Source organism: Mastigoproctus giganteus, chromosome 5 (assembly GCF_048544385.1).
Source record: "Mastigoproctus giganteus isolate SK-2022 chromosome 5, ASM4854438v1, whole genome shotgun sequence".
Taxonomy (NCBI): domain Eukaryota; kingdom Metazoa; phylum Arthropoda; class Arachnida; order Uropygi; family Thelyphonidae; genus Mastigoproctus; species Mastigoproctus giganteus.
This window is the reverse complement of record NC_143579.1, coordinates 178,753,567-178,768,995: the sequence shown is the minus strand read 5'-3', so window position 1 is coordinate 178,768,995 and position 15,429 is coordinate 178,753,567. Positions and strand designations below refer to the sequence as shown.

The following is a 15,429-nucleotide window of genomic DNA, read 5'->3' as shown; positions in this document are numbered from 1 at the left end:
TGTTGGTGGTTTGGATTGGTGCTGTGTAAATGCATAAGCTTTCTTGTCTTTATTTCTTTACTGCATACAATTACTGTTGTGTGCAGATCTACTGTATTAGGAGATTCTGAAGGTCTATTATATTGGGAGACTGGCATTAGTTTGTTAGTTGCTGTTCATTACATATATTTGGATAACATTTGAAAAGCAGTAATTTTCATGACCACTGTTGTATCTTGGGTTGATGATAAGGGACTCAATGGTTGTCTGTTCTCTATTTTTGGTTGTTCCATTTATTTGTTTTTAGTGAATAGTTTACAGTATCACTGTTATGATATTTCACATTATGTAGCCCCAGTATTATCAAGAGTGCACCAGTCTAAATTTATTCTTTATTGGCTTTTAAATTCATGATATATGTGCCTTTTATTTAAAATATTCAAAATTTTTGGTATGTATTCTTTCCACATTATTCTTTTTTTCTCTTGTTTTTTTTTTTTTTTTTTTCCTCTCTTCCCTTTTGCTTTTCTAATTGGTTTTAGTTGTATTTGCTTTCTGCAGTGCTTTTCCTTCTTACTGTCTTACTTTAATTTAACTTACATTTTATATATATATAAAATATATATACTAGTGCTTACTTACTAGACAAAATATTAGCGTAGAATTAATTTACCCATTGTGGAATATAAAAAATTCACTATTGTCACACTCATCATTACCAATTGAGTAGACCGTCTTCAGTGCCATTAAGAATATTGCTGATTCCACATTTCTTGAGAAGCCTGAGGTTTCTAGAAGGAACTAGGGATTTACTGATCTTTTTCTTGAGAACAAAGGAAGAGTTCTACTGAGACATGTAAGCTCTCACTCAGATATGCTAGGCAACAACAATATATATTGTGATCTAAAAAATATACATACAGCATACATATCACTATATTCCTCTATAAAATATTTTATTTTGCTATACAGTGCAACACTGATATAACACAGGTGTCAGGCGGAAACTTTAATACCCACACTATAAGCAAGCGCATTACAGCCACAAAAATTTTACCACCTCTTTTCCAGTTTTTTTTTATATAAATACACATTACTTAGTAAATAAATACTTTATTTATTAATGTTTTAAGTTTACAGATGTAAAGACAAAATATTAACAGTTATATTATTACCTTTACATTCTGCTAACACACAATGCTGTTACAGACTTACATTTTATGCATCCATTCTGAAATATGTAATTTAGTTGGCCAGAACTGATGACAATATTTTTTTTGCAAATAATTCTTAACAGTGGTCAAATGAAATAAATGAAGATGTTCACTGACATTAGTAACCATACCATCATCTCATTAATGTTTTCAAGCACTTTGTTAATTTCTAGTCCTTTTTGCTTACTTGAATCATCCACACTATCTCCTGAGTCATTCCTTATGTCACTGGTTTTTTGTTTGTTGACCGTCTTCCGACTTCACAGAAACTGCAATTTCTTCCTTGCTCGGGTAATGCCCAATTGGAGCTTCCAAATCCACCTCATTCCAAGCAGCCACATAATTTTCTCCAAGACTGCTACTAAGTATATTAAAAGCAGCCTTTGCTTCTTCTAAAAATTCTGCTAATTCAAGAGTATTATTTGTGATCTTGTGTTTTCCAATACATTTTTCTAGCAGTTTTTAATTGCTATTGCGCTTATTTTCTCCCATGCTAATCCAATATTATATACGATATCTTTCAGTGTTAATGTTTTTGGAAATTCTATAACTTGAATTAGTTCTCAATAAATAGCTCGCAACTTGAATAATGCCCTGATCCATAAGATGAATTAGTGCAGTTGTGTTTCTTGGCAGAAACATGACTCTGACCTTGCCATCTTTTGATTTCAGGACATTAGCCAAACAAAGAGCTGGGCAGTAATCCAACAGCAACAGAGCCTTTCTTCAAGTTTTTCTGGAAGCAAGTGGCATCTCACTGATGGTACAAATGCTCTTTCAAACCATTAACAGATGAACAGTTGTACAACTGTTCATATGTAAATTTGCTATCTTTAATCACATTACAAAGAAATTCAGGAAACACTTCTGCTGCTGCAATGTCACAAAATGCAGGTTTTCCTACAAGACTAACCTAGGATATCCCATGAAGAGCCGTCCATCTCCAAGGCCACCCTTCAAAATCTTTAAATGTGTCATCATCTCCACCAAGTAGTTTATGGAGGTTAAGTGCCTGTGTTTTCAAAATTACCCCATTTTTCAGTACTCCTACACAACTGAAATGCTTCTATAGAAATCACTTCTATAAAACTGGTCCACATCACTGTTTTCACTGTGATGTGGACCAGTTTTCTTTCTTTGGAGGCCTACTTCATCTTCTACAGAGCCTAAAAATGAATGCAATTTTTCTTCCTCTTTCATCCAACTGCAGATTGTTTCTTCTGCAATTCCATACTTGAGAAATATACTATATTTTATTTTGCCACTCTTAACTCTTTCGATAATCTTTAACTTTTCTTAAACTGTATAATTTTTTTCGTTTGGTGCCATTACTTGTCCTACTGATTTCCTAATTTTTCTGCATGTTTATTTCTGTTGCCCTAGAATTTACGGTGTTTTTTGAGAAAACGATCAAAACCAAACTGTCTGGCCTATCATAGTGCTGAAGTGAAATCACACGATTTCTCCATAAATAACTTGTCAATTCACATATATTTTTGTTTAGTTAAGCCCTCAGCAGTTTTTACTATCCTAAGTGTAACTTCTAGTTGAAGAAAGGATGTCATGTGCCACTGTTTACTTTGTAACTAATGTAATTAAGGGCATGAAAGGTGTTGTTGTACACATTGGCACTAATAATATTAAGAGTGCGAGATCTGAGGATTTAATTAACAAGTACAAGGCAATGTTGGGAGAAAGTCACAAGTTATGATTAAATTTGAAAGTGCCTACAGTCCTGCCCAGACATGACAGGAGGGAGTAAATTCACTTGACAAATGGTAGCCATATTCTTCTCCAGTGGTAGCTATAATTAGTGTTCCACTGATACAGTATATTCTTTTATTGCATCTCTAGCTGGGAAACTGGATGTCTACAGTAATTAGTCTCTGACAAGCCCTGTTGTTTACAAAAATTACTCTGCAACTGAATACTGAATATTTTGAAGTGGATGTACCTCCAATTTTAGCTATTTTTCCCTCTTGGAAATACAATAGCAGGATGTGCAGTGTTCACTTTTTCCAGTTTCCAATATGAAATTGCAAGTTCTCTGAACACTACTTTTTTTCATAATTTGTTTTCGGGGACATGATCATATGCGCAGTATGCTTGACATAGCCGAGTGGTCAGAAGTGCAAGTGTAGTAGCACATGCTCTTTGAGTGGACCGGGGTTCAAGCCTGTGACTGCTAAATACGATTAACATTTGTATTGACTGATTTATTGTAAACTCCACTGACCTAGTAGTCTTGCAGGAGGGGTGCAATGAGCATTCAGTGTGAATCAAACTTGCTATACCATTTAGCAGCATCACATACAGTACTGTACTTAGATTTTACTGTAATTTGTGATAAGAAAAATAGATTTTGCCTTTCGGATGAGTGACATGTTCATAAATAAAAGGAAGCATCTGTATATTCATGAAAAAGTTGAGATCATTTGAGAGTTAGGCCATGGTAAGGAAAATGTTGAATTGTGAAAATATTTTATTTATCATTATCTGCACTAAAAATCTCATTACAAACAAAAAAACAGAGGAAATATGACTTGGATTACATTGATCAAGTGGAATAATTTAAACTATAAAGGAATGCTGGTTCCCCCATAAATGTTGCTATTTTAAAAGGGCAGAAAAATTTGCAAAACAATTAAGAGCATGAGAATTACACACACATAACAGATGGAATGATAATTTGAAGACATAACATTGCTTTTGAAACAGTTAGTGGAGAAACTCTATCACCAGATTATAAAATGACAAGTGAATGGGTAAAAAATTTTTAAGCAGAATGTAAGAAAAGTTACAGGGATGAGGGCATCTACAATGTAGACAAACTGGAGTGTTTTATAACATGATGCCTGATGCAACTTTTCAATTTAAAGGTGAAAAATGTGTTGCTGACAAAAAACCTAAAAACCCAATTAAACAGTTGTAATGTGTCTGTGAACAAGATGAACCGACAAAAAAAAAAAAGAATTTTTGTTATTGGAAAATCATAGAAATCATGCCATTTCAAAAATGTAAAGAAGCTTCTTATTGAATTGCTTATGCAACTAATAAGAAGGTATGGGATGACTTCTGATGTTTCAACAATACATAAAAGTGGAACAATGACATAAGGAAAACAAATAGAAAATATTTTACTACTGGTAGCTAACTGTCCATGCAGGATTTATTCAACTTAAAACTAGTGTTTTTGTCTCCAAATATAATCAGTTTTGCAGCCAACTGACTGATCAAAGAGAACAAGGATTACATGATGGTGTTTTGTTTTCTGTATTGGAATCACTTTGTTTGAAGAAATATGTATGGAATACTGTTATACTTCAAATGGCGAGAAATTGTTTTCAGAAATCTGGAATTCATTGGGAGAATTTTCTGTTAGGGACTAAAACATTATTGAAGATGATCTATTACTGCTGTCAGAATGACTGAATTTTTACCATTCAAATCACTGACAATTCTGTTCATGTGGATGGTGATCTGATAACTTCTGGAATTTGTACACAGAGTGATATAATAGAAAATCTACTAAACAAAGCAGATGGTGATAAAGACAACAATCAGATGTTGGAGATTGATGATACAATCTACAAAATCTGTGCCAACTTACAAGCTCAGGGAGCCTTGAATCGAATTTTTTGAAAATAATGACATTTCTGACAGTGCATTAAGTATAATAAAAAGAAAACTAAGACATCTCAAATTGAAATCAATGAAGTTTCTAAATTAATTTTTTAAAAAAGGGGAGTAATATGTAAGACCCCCCCTTTTTATTTTCTTACTAAATTTGTGTTTAATTTATATGCATTTTTATGTTGTTCTCATATGTTAAATATGTATACTTTTTAATTTTATTTATTTACCTGTATTTACTTATTCACTTTTAGTTACTACATCAATATTTTTACTATAGTAATACATGCATGTTTTTAGGTTCACAAGTATTACAAATAAAGGCTATATTGAGCAAAACTACCCAGTCCCGTGATGCTTATATAACCAAGTTTAACTGCAACTGGCTAATAACAGGATTCCTTAATGAATCCTGTCATTGGGTTTAAGGATTGAGATATTAATAAAACCAAAATTAACTAAGTTAATTTTAAATTTGGAAAATGCAGAGAAGAGCATAAAGATGAGGAGAGGAATGGAAAGGAGACTACTGGTGCACGTGCATGCACGTGAATGTCTCTTGTAAGGAACACTACTAAGAAAATGAAAATATTTGCGAGCATAATTAAAATTATGTAATTAACATAGGATACTATTTTCTGCTTCTCCCTTGATTTTCTTCTCAAAAATTAAATTATAAAAATTAAAGGGAGGAAAAATATATATGTTAGGTAAATATGGCAAAATAGTGCATTAGCTCCCCCACCACCTTGGCAGACCTGATGAAGCTAAATAAAAACACAAGTTCATGAAGTTAAAATGGATAGTTTGAAAAGCCAAATAAAGCATGAAATTTGCTATGGCCACAAACCTGGAAATACCATAAAATTATAAGTTAATATGCTATTAAAAAAAAAATATATATATATATATATGATTTACATAATTGTGATGCATGTCCCTCTGGTTTTCCTAACTTTTGATGGCAAAACACCACACACTGACTGTCTTTCAAACCTTGTGCTTGGACAAAATTAGCATACCTAAAAGAAAATTATAAACCACTAAATATTAAATATTAATAAATAAATTCAGTGTGATTCAATTTAAAATTGAATTCCACTGATTAACATTCAGTGTTCTTCATAACAAGTCTGAAACCAAAACTTGTAGAATAGGGTTTTTATTCTAATAATGTTACCATATTAGAATAGAATAGGGAAAGGCAACATCTTTTCCAGTATTAAAAACTGACATCCATTTTTTTTTTTGTATCATGTAAAGCTTTTCCACAATTGGGGGGGAAAAAAAAACACATTTTTCCTTATTTTCTTTTTAAATTTATCCTAATAACAATTTTGCATACATATTTAAAATAAAATTACCTAAAATCAATTAAAATTAAAAAATACATCAGAATATTAATACAAAGTGAATATTTATGCAGATTTGCCAGATTTCAATTTCTTGGAATAAATTCTACGTCTTTTGGAAACAATGTAAACAACTTGTAAAATGTTTTACTAAAAAAAAAAAAACTTTTAAATCCTTTTGCTATTCTTGTATGGGTATAGCAAAAGGTAGTTCCTTTTTCTTACCTTGGTCTCTTTACTGTTTGCCATGTCATTAGCTTTCTTTCCACAATGTGTTTTACAGGCACTTAGCAAACAGATACAAAATATCCTTTTTAGTTTTAATGTCACAGCCTGGCGCTTTAGTCTAGTAAAAACAAAAATCATCTCCATGGCCTCTTGATTCATGCCAGATCATGGAAATAGCAAAAGGTAGATGCTTTTCTTACCTGCTTCCTTTTACATGTCCTATCATGTCACCAGCTTTGCCTTTAAAATGGCACATAAAGTGGTTTCAAAATGCCAACTATCTGGCCTGACTGATTTGTTTTAGAGACTTGCCTAGGTGCAATTTATTTTTACTTTAAGGTTTGATAAATTTAATTAATTATCCGAAAAGTATATGAGTGAGTGTACCTCAATATTTATTTATACAGCTCAGTCTTGCATATGCCTTTCATATAAAATTTTTCAACATGGTCTGTGCTTGTTGACAGGAGAGACTGCTTCTACAGAGATGGAGTACACTTAAATAGAAAGGGTGCAAGAATATTTGCTGATGCTATCAAGGCAGTGTTAGGTGGGTTGAAAAACTGCTAGCTTGGGGGAATACATAGACTAAAAGGTTAACAGTGGCCGCAGGCAGATACAAAAGTGATTCTTGCACTGCTGTTATTAGAATGAGCAGCAGCCTGGAAAGCAAGGTGCTGGAGATTTCCAGGACTGCTGGGAGCCATAGTGGAACAAGTAAATACATGGGCTGTGTTAGGGTAACTAAGAGTAAGAACGGGTGCATGTATACTTGCATGTAAACCAATACAGGAAGTATAGTAAATAAATTTGATGAATTTGAAGTGATGATCAAGGCATCAAAGGCAGATACTGTTGGGATATCAGAGCTGTGGTGTCACACAGATATAAGTAGTGCAGAATTGGCATTTGGGAAATACAATGTGTACAGAAAGGATAGACCAGACAGGAAGGGAGGAGGGATTATGCTGTTAGTTAAGAAACACAAAAATCTAAGGAAGTGCATCCAATTGACGTTGGTGGGCAATGCAATGTTAAGTCAGTTTAGTGACATAATCACTGGGAAAGGGAAAATGGGAGTAGGTGTGTGTTATAGGCCTAATAAATCTGATGAGTATAATGCACAATTGTGCAGAGAACTAGAGTGGGCCAGTAAATAAGAATGTCTTATAATTGGAGATTTTAACTTCCCAGATATTAAGTGGAACTTATGGATTGGTCACTCGAACACTAGCAAGACTTTTGTGGATTTATTGGATGACTGTTTTATACACCAACATGTCTGAGAGGTAACCAGGGGGAGTAATACTCTTGATCTGATAATCAGCAGTGATTATTCATGCATTAAGAATTTAGAGATAAAGGAAACACTGGGTGGCAGTGATCGCAATGTACTGATGTGGGATTTACTTAAAGATGTAACTACCATCAAGGGTAAAGGGAAGGGCTTTTGCTTTCGTAAAGGTCTCAGGGGTCTCAGCCAGTTTTTAAATTCTATACAGTGGGAACAACTGATGATGTTATCAACAGCAAATTCTAAATGGAAATCCTTCAGGGACTTAATCTTGGAGGCTACAAGGCTTTTCATTCCAACTAAGAAATACTGTTCAAGGTTTAGGCCTAAATGGCTGTCAGATGAATTAATGAGGCTCGTGGCAGAGAAGAAAAATGTATGGGATGCATATAAATTATCAGGCGACACAGAAGCCTATGGCACACATAAAGTAGTCTGTAATCAAATCACAAAAGAGGTTAGGCAGGCAAAGGCAAATAAATAAGAAATCTTTGGCAAAGGATGCAAAGAAAAACAGCAGAGTTCTTTACTTATGTGAACTCTAGAAGGAAAGGACCACTTTTTTAACATAGGTAGGTTGAATATTGATGATCGTGCTCAGGTAGCTGATAAACTGAATGAGTATTTTCCATCTACATTCACACATGAGGAATTATGCAAGGAGGGGAATGCCAGAAGTTTATCACACTCTAATAGGGAGTTAAGTGATTTTATAATAACTAATAGCAAAGTGGAGGAGAAATTGTTGAAGTTAAACATAAAAAAGGCACCTGGGGCGGATGGAATCTATCTATCCAGTTATATTCAAGGAGGCAGCAAGGGAAGTTAGCAAACTTTTAGCCATAATTACGAGAGCATCCTTAGATTCAGGGGAGGTCCCCATGGACTGGAGGTGTGCAAATGTATCATCAATTCACAGAGGGGATTCAAAAGGTGACACAAGTAACTGTAGACCTGTTAGTTTAACTTGTGTTCCGGAAAAAAAAATGGAGTCACTGATTAAAGAAGCATTGCCGGATCATCTAGACAAGACTGCAGTAATAGTTAAGACACAGCATGGGTTTGTTAAAGGGAGGACTTGTCTGATAAATTTTAGTGGATACTATGATGTGGTCACAAAGGAACTGGATGCAAAAAATAATTCTGATATCATATACTTGGATTTCAGGAAAGCTTTTGATACTGTTGCAAATGGAAGACTGCTATACAAATTGGAGAAATATGGCATTAAGGGCAAGTTGCTGCAATGGATAAAGGAATGGTTGAGTGGGAGACGGCAGAGAGTGGTAATAAATGGACACTGCTCTACATGGACTAATGTTATTAGTGGGTTCCCCCAGGGTTCGGTGCTGGGCCCATTGTTGTTTTGTGTATTTATCAATGATATTGATGAAGGTATATCAGGCTTAATGTCCAAGTTTGCAGGCGATACAAAGGTTGGCAGGGTTGTTAATGACACTAAGGACAGTATGGTACTGCAACAGGGTCTAGTTAAGTTGGGCAAATGGGCTGATAAGTGGCAACTTTAACTTGAAGTTTAACATTGACAAATGCAAAGTACCACAAATGCATATGGGTAGCAATAACCCAAGAGAAATGTACCAACTGTGTGGTACTACACTCAGGGAAGTGGAATGTGAAAAAGACCTAGTGGTAATTGGGCAGTCAGATATGAAGTTCACTGAGCAGTGTAGATGGGCAGACAGGGCAGATCATGGAGTCTTGTCAATGATATATAGGAATTTTGCTAGCAGGGGCAGGGAGGTGATTATCCCGTTGTACAAGGCAATGGTCAGGCCACACCTTGAGTACCGTTACAGGTCTTGGAGGCCTCATTTTAGGAAGGATGTAGTGTTGCTAGAACGAAAGAAGGGCAACAAAGATTGGTAAGGGGAACAAAGGGGATGCTCTTACCAAGAAAGGCTTAAGTTCTGCAAATTTCAGCACCTGGAGAGTAGGCATATGCAAGGTGATTTGATTGAGGTGTAAAGGCCTTGAGTGGGTCGAGCAAGCTAAATGCTGATGGGATTCTTCCTTTTGCTCAGATTAAGAACCCAAGGGGGCATAGATTTAAATTGAGGAAAGACAGTTGTAGAATAGATGTGCAGAAATTTGCCTATAGCCAGTGGGTAGTTGATTGGTGGAACAGACTTCCATCTTTTGTTGTGGAAGTTGATAGCCTAAATAAATTTAAGGCTGAGCTGGACAGGCATTTGGAATGAATGGAGGGGTGAAATGGGAGTTTTTTTTGCTGGTGCTGCAGCTTGCTTTCTTGCATCGTATGCCTCTACTAATGCTAATGCTAAAATAACAGAACTTTCATTAGGTCCCAAACTCATAATTTATAATTTTTAAACCCAGTACAAGGCTGTTAGTGTGTGTATCCAGTTCCATTCTTATCTAATGCTGACTTCATGCTCTGCTGTCCCATTCACACATTCAGTGTTAAACTGATTGCTGAACCAACACCATACATAGAACCCTCATGCCCTTCAATTATATCCTTCATATTTAACAATATTGAAAAGTTCAAGGTTTTCACACATCCAGTCATTTTGTTCATATAATGGAGCTCTGAAGTTAGTGATTAATTAGAAAATATTTCTGCAATAGACAAATGAACCTGCCTGAGCAAAAGTAAGGAATGAACTCCACACTGTGTCAGTGTGTAGAAAACAATGTCCCTGGAGAGATCAGATTTTTGCTTGAAATCTTGATCTAAAAATCTTTGGAAGATTTTGGAAAACTCAAATCTCTCACTAAATCATTTTCTAATTGCATGCAAACTGTTTTTGTTCACATGCATTTTCATGCTGGGAACAGTTGCTGTTGCCATATACTGTACATGTCCAACCAGATGATTAAATTGTATTGGAAGTTTATGGTGAAGGTCTACGGGTCCATGCATATATAATGGGTCTATCAGTACTTGGAAAATTTAGATACATAGTTTCCTTTTTATTTTTTGTGTTATAACTTTGCAATTTAAACAAGCAAAAATAGCAATATTCTCCATGGCCTCTTGATTCAAGCCAGACCATGGGGATAGCAAAAGGTAGACCATTTTTCTTATCTTGATTCCTTTTCTAATTATTCAAAACAAGAATAGCAAACTTTGTGTGGAGCCCATGGTTTTTCTTGTTTGCTAATTGCACCCTATTATATGCACAAAATGCCTTTTTACAAAATTATGTAATGTTTTCCTGCTTTTTTTTTAAAAAAGTTACCATAAATGTAGTAAAATTTATCAAGTTTATTTATGCAGTATGTATCAGATTTATGTACTGTAGAGTGTGCAGTGTAGTATGGCAGAAAGAGGTTGCCATACTACACTGCACTACAAAACTGAAAATACAGAAATAAACAAGGTTTACATGAACTTTTATGTATGAACTAAAACAGCACAAGGGTGACTTATCCTAGAAGTCAGCTCAATCAATCTTGTGTTGTGCACTCTCAATACCAGAAGGTTCTATGTTCGTGATCATGCTAAAACAATCAACAACCAGTAGTCACCAATCATCGTGCAGTAACAGAAAATTCAATCTGATGATAGTGGCATATTTTATTTAAGAATATGAAAAATATAACATTTTGTATAAAATCTGTATCTGCTGGAGAAAGATGGATGTTCATTTCTGAACTCAGCATGCATAAATTACTAAAGATCACAATTAGTCAGATCCCAAAACCACAATAGGCCTATGTAATCTTAGAATAAGATCAAAAATTTCTTACTTGGCTATTAAAGACCATACTGCAGAGGTTCCCAAACTTTGTCCATTCATGGCACCCTTAGTGTCTCAGTAATTTTTTCATGGTGCCTCTAGGCCAAAATAAATACCTAACAGTTCAGTTTATTAAGTAGTTAGGTCCAAACAACTTAATAAGTAATGTTGAAGCTGTGAACTACCTCAAGCTAGTAGTTCGATTGGTGTACGACAGATGTCGAGTATCGCTGCGTTTCCCTCAAAAATTTAAAATATCCCGTGGTGCCATGGCTCACAGTTTGGGAATTGCTGCCATACTGTTTAATGCAGGTATATCAGCACAATGATTTTATTCTAGATTAAAAAAAAAAAAAACATTAAATTTTTAATTTATATAAGGATACATTAAACTGAAATTAATATTAAAAGAGCCATATGTCTTATGCCAGTGGTGTGCAAACTGTGAGGTGCTACCCCCAGAGGGGTCACGGGATAAATTAAAGGGGTCGTAGAAAGTTTTAAATAAAATTAGTTTTTGTGTACGTAAAAGATAAAAAACCTGTCATCAAAATTACTTTTTCAATACTGTAGGTATAGAGAGCTTACTATTCGAACGTAGTCTGAGATACGAATGAACCCTATTGACACTAATTTTTAGGGTGGTTCAGGGACAGACTTTGGCCTAGGCAGACTAGGCAACTGCCTAGGGCCCATAAAATTGTTTTATTATACATTTTTTCATTATTTTATTTTAAATAAATTTATAATGTTCTGTTTGTTTCACGCCGATCAATCAAAGCATCTTTACATGCTGCGCTATCTGGTGAATCATTGTGTATGATTCACCAGCTAGTGCTATTCACACATTGATTAGGTAGATTTAGTTACTTAATCAATTACTCTGTTGTACATTGGTATGAACTACAGTCGATTCCGGTTATTTGGGACACATCGGGACTAGTGCATTTTGGCCCGATTAAGCGGCTGCCCCAATTATCCGAAGTTTCACGTAAATAGTTAAAAATACAATGTACTCCCCCCGCCCTTTACAATTGGTTCACTGTTCAATCACGTTACGATGGAGTCACCATTTAAAGTACCGATCACTATACGATGTGTAATAAGTGCCGGTCATTGTGATCACGTTTGTGAATTGAATTTTAATTCTATTAAACAGCGATTGTAATTAGCGAAAATAGGAGGAATATTATCCATAGGCTATAAAAGTAAAGATATATTAAGTACAAATTTACCCTTTATTACCTTACCAATTAAAAAATTAAATGATACGTGAAATTCGGAAGAATATACGTGATAATCGAAATAATTAATACGTACTGTAATATGTACATACTAACTAAACTAGTTGACAATTCTGTTCAATGTCATTTGTGGTGGGGGTTAATATCTAAAACAGTAAAAAGATAAGCAATCAATAACAAAGAACACCGCACACACACACAAATTGCAAGTAACACGATACGCGCAAGAGAGAAGTAACAAATTACGAAGCTTTAAAAATAGGAATGAAGAGAAGAGCCTGAAAATTATTTTTTTTTTATATGATTGAAGATTCCATAGAAGTGTAAACACATTTCACCATAATAACCCACAGAATTCCAGCTGTCGGTATTATCACAAATTCAATAAGATCGAGTTTACTATCAGTTTATGACAGATTTCACTAATAGAAAAGCCCAATAAACAGGTGACTGCTAATTGTTTTTATTGTTTTATGGTTGTGACCTCCAGAAATTCGACCGAACTACGTGGTACGGTTGGGGACAATCATAGGGTAATCTTCAGTGCTGCGGTCTTCTGCCCCGATTAAACGGCATTTTGTCCCAATTAAGCGAAGTAAATCCTGGCTATTTTCTCGATTGGGTTCTGTTTTTTAAGATTTGCCCCAAATAAACGGCTGCCCCGATTAACCGGTGGCCCAAATAACCGGAATCCACTGTATTTGATTTAAGTTGGCAACATCAATAATAGAGTTCAAATGTATTTTTATATTTAGTATTATAAGACCTTTTTTAAGCCATTCAACTGTGTTCTCCATTACAATTTCTGAAAGGTGGCAACCCTAGGTGGGGCCCAAAATGAGAATCTTGCCTAGGGCCCAATTTTTCCTTAGTCCGCCACTGGGGTGGTTACACGTGTGATGCAGGTGGTGTTCTTACTTATTGTCCTTGTCGGGAAGACTTTAATTTGCTCACTGGCTATGGACACAGAGAAAGCAGCTGACTAGTGCAACTTCTAAGTATGTACAGCCACTCTCCGGCTTATGTAATACTTGACTTACGGAAATTCGACTTTATGTAAGTTTTTTCCAGCCAGTAAAAAACTTTAAAAAATCGTGGAAACGTATTTTGCATCCCACAGGAATAAATGGAGGTGTTGTGAAAATATCGTAATGTGAACCGAATAACACATTGTTTTTTTTTTTTTGGGGTAATTCATTCCAAAACCTCAGAAGTTGAAATTTTCGCTGTATAATTAATCTATGTATCTCTATAAAAGGTCATTTTTATAATGGAAATTGCACTACACTTTCATCGTTATCATATGTTCCGGTATAAGAATCAATTTTGGATGGCTTGTGATATTTTTCTAAAACACAATTCTGGAGGTCACTACTATAAAAAAATAAAAACAATTTGCACTTTCCAGTTTATTGGGCTTTTCTGTTAGCACAATCTATTATAAATGGGTAGTAAACTCGATCTTATTTGCAATAATACAGATAACTGGAATTCTGTGGGTTTTTACGTTACAGTAAAATGAATTCCCTTCACTGAAATCTTTAATCATATAAAAAACATAAATACATTTTCAGAATCTTCTCTTCATTCCTATTTACTTATTACGATGGTGAAGGGAAAGGGACCAACGGAAAGTGCAAGTACTGGCAGTGCTAGGAAACAAAAAATTGATTTAGAAATGAAGGTGATTAATTAAGAAGTACGAAGCAGGACAAAGTTTGTCATCTATTGCAGTGGTCTCAAACTCAAATTTCATGCGGGCTGAATGCACGATCTGAAAGCAGCTGACAGGCCGGAATTTTTTTTAACAATTTGAGAGTGAATATATATATATTGCACCGTACTTATCCCTAATGTATGGATACCACTCCTTTATAACCTGGTGTGATGCGTGTGTGTGTGGTGTGGTGTGTTGCGTGTAAGTTTATAAGTCTGGAAATTTTACTTTTAAAATTTAATTTGCCTCGAACATGGTTTAATTGAAAATTTCTTTCGACACATACAGAAAAAATACATATGTTTGTATGTAAATAATTATAAACTTCTTTATTTCTTACTACAGCTTGACACTTGATGGCGTTTCGATTCTGATAGAGTTTGTAACCTTGGAGAAAAATTACTAGAAACTATCTTCATCACAGATTGTAGATGTCGGAGCAATATGGCCTTAGTTGCTAATGCTCCTAAAAACCAAATAACAAACAACAACATTGTAGATGCTCATCAGTCAATCGGGTTCTTTTCTTAGACTTATTAATTTTCAACTGGGAAAAAACTGTTCACATATAAATGTACTCCCAAACAAAGCAATTATTCTTATTGCAAAAATTCATAACTGAGGGTATTTATCTTTTGACAAGTACAAATAAAAGTTAATCAAATCTGTATCTTCAAATCTTTGAATAAGATTTATATCACACTGTAAATTAATTAAATCCATTTGTAGATTTTCTGCTGCGTTATTCACGTTCGTCTTTAATGGTAATGAAAATAATGTAAAATCAGACTCCAAATCATTAAAATCTTTAAATCTTTCTTCAAATTATTGTCGTAACAATGCTATTTTTCTTGCATATTCTTGAGATTTTTCATTTGAATAATAGGGCAGAATTTAAGATGTAGGAAATGTACGAAATTTTTTGATTCCAGTTGTGTTTCCCATAATTGCAATTTAACTTTAAAAGCTTTAATACAAGCATACATGTCATGATAAGTTTATTCTTTCCTTGCAGCTCTTTATTGAGAATATTTAAATGG

The 15,429-nt window shown here is 34.5% G+C and overlaps 1 protein-coding gene across 3 annotated transcripts in view; it reads right to left on the bottom strand.

The window, feature by feature from the left end:
- LOC150085875 (intraflagellar transport protein 22 homolog) overlaps window positions 1-15,429 on the bottom strand; it is a 100,141-nt gene that overhangs the window by 3,548 nt on the left and 81,164 nt on the right. For 2 of the 3 annotated variants that reach the window (XM_090373551.1, XM_090373553.1), the window contains one exon: window positions 5,748-5,848. In XM_090373551.1, the coding sequence (XP_090229677.1) occupies window positions 5,748-5,848 (101 nt within the window). Of the gene's footprint in view, window positions 1-706; window positions 857-5,747; window positions 5,849-15,429 lie in introns of those variants that run through there. The other variant, XM_090373552.1, reaches the window with a different exon arrangement.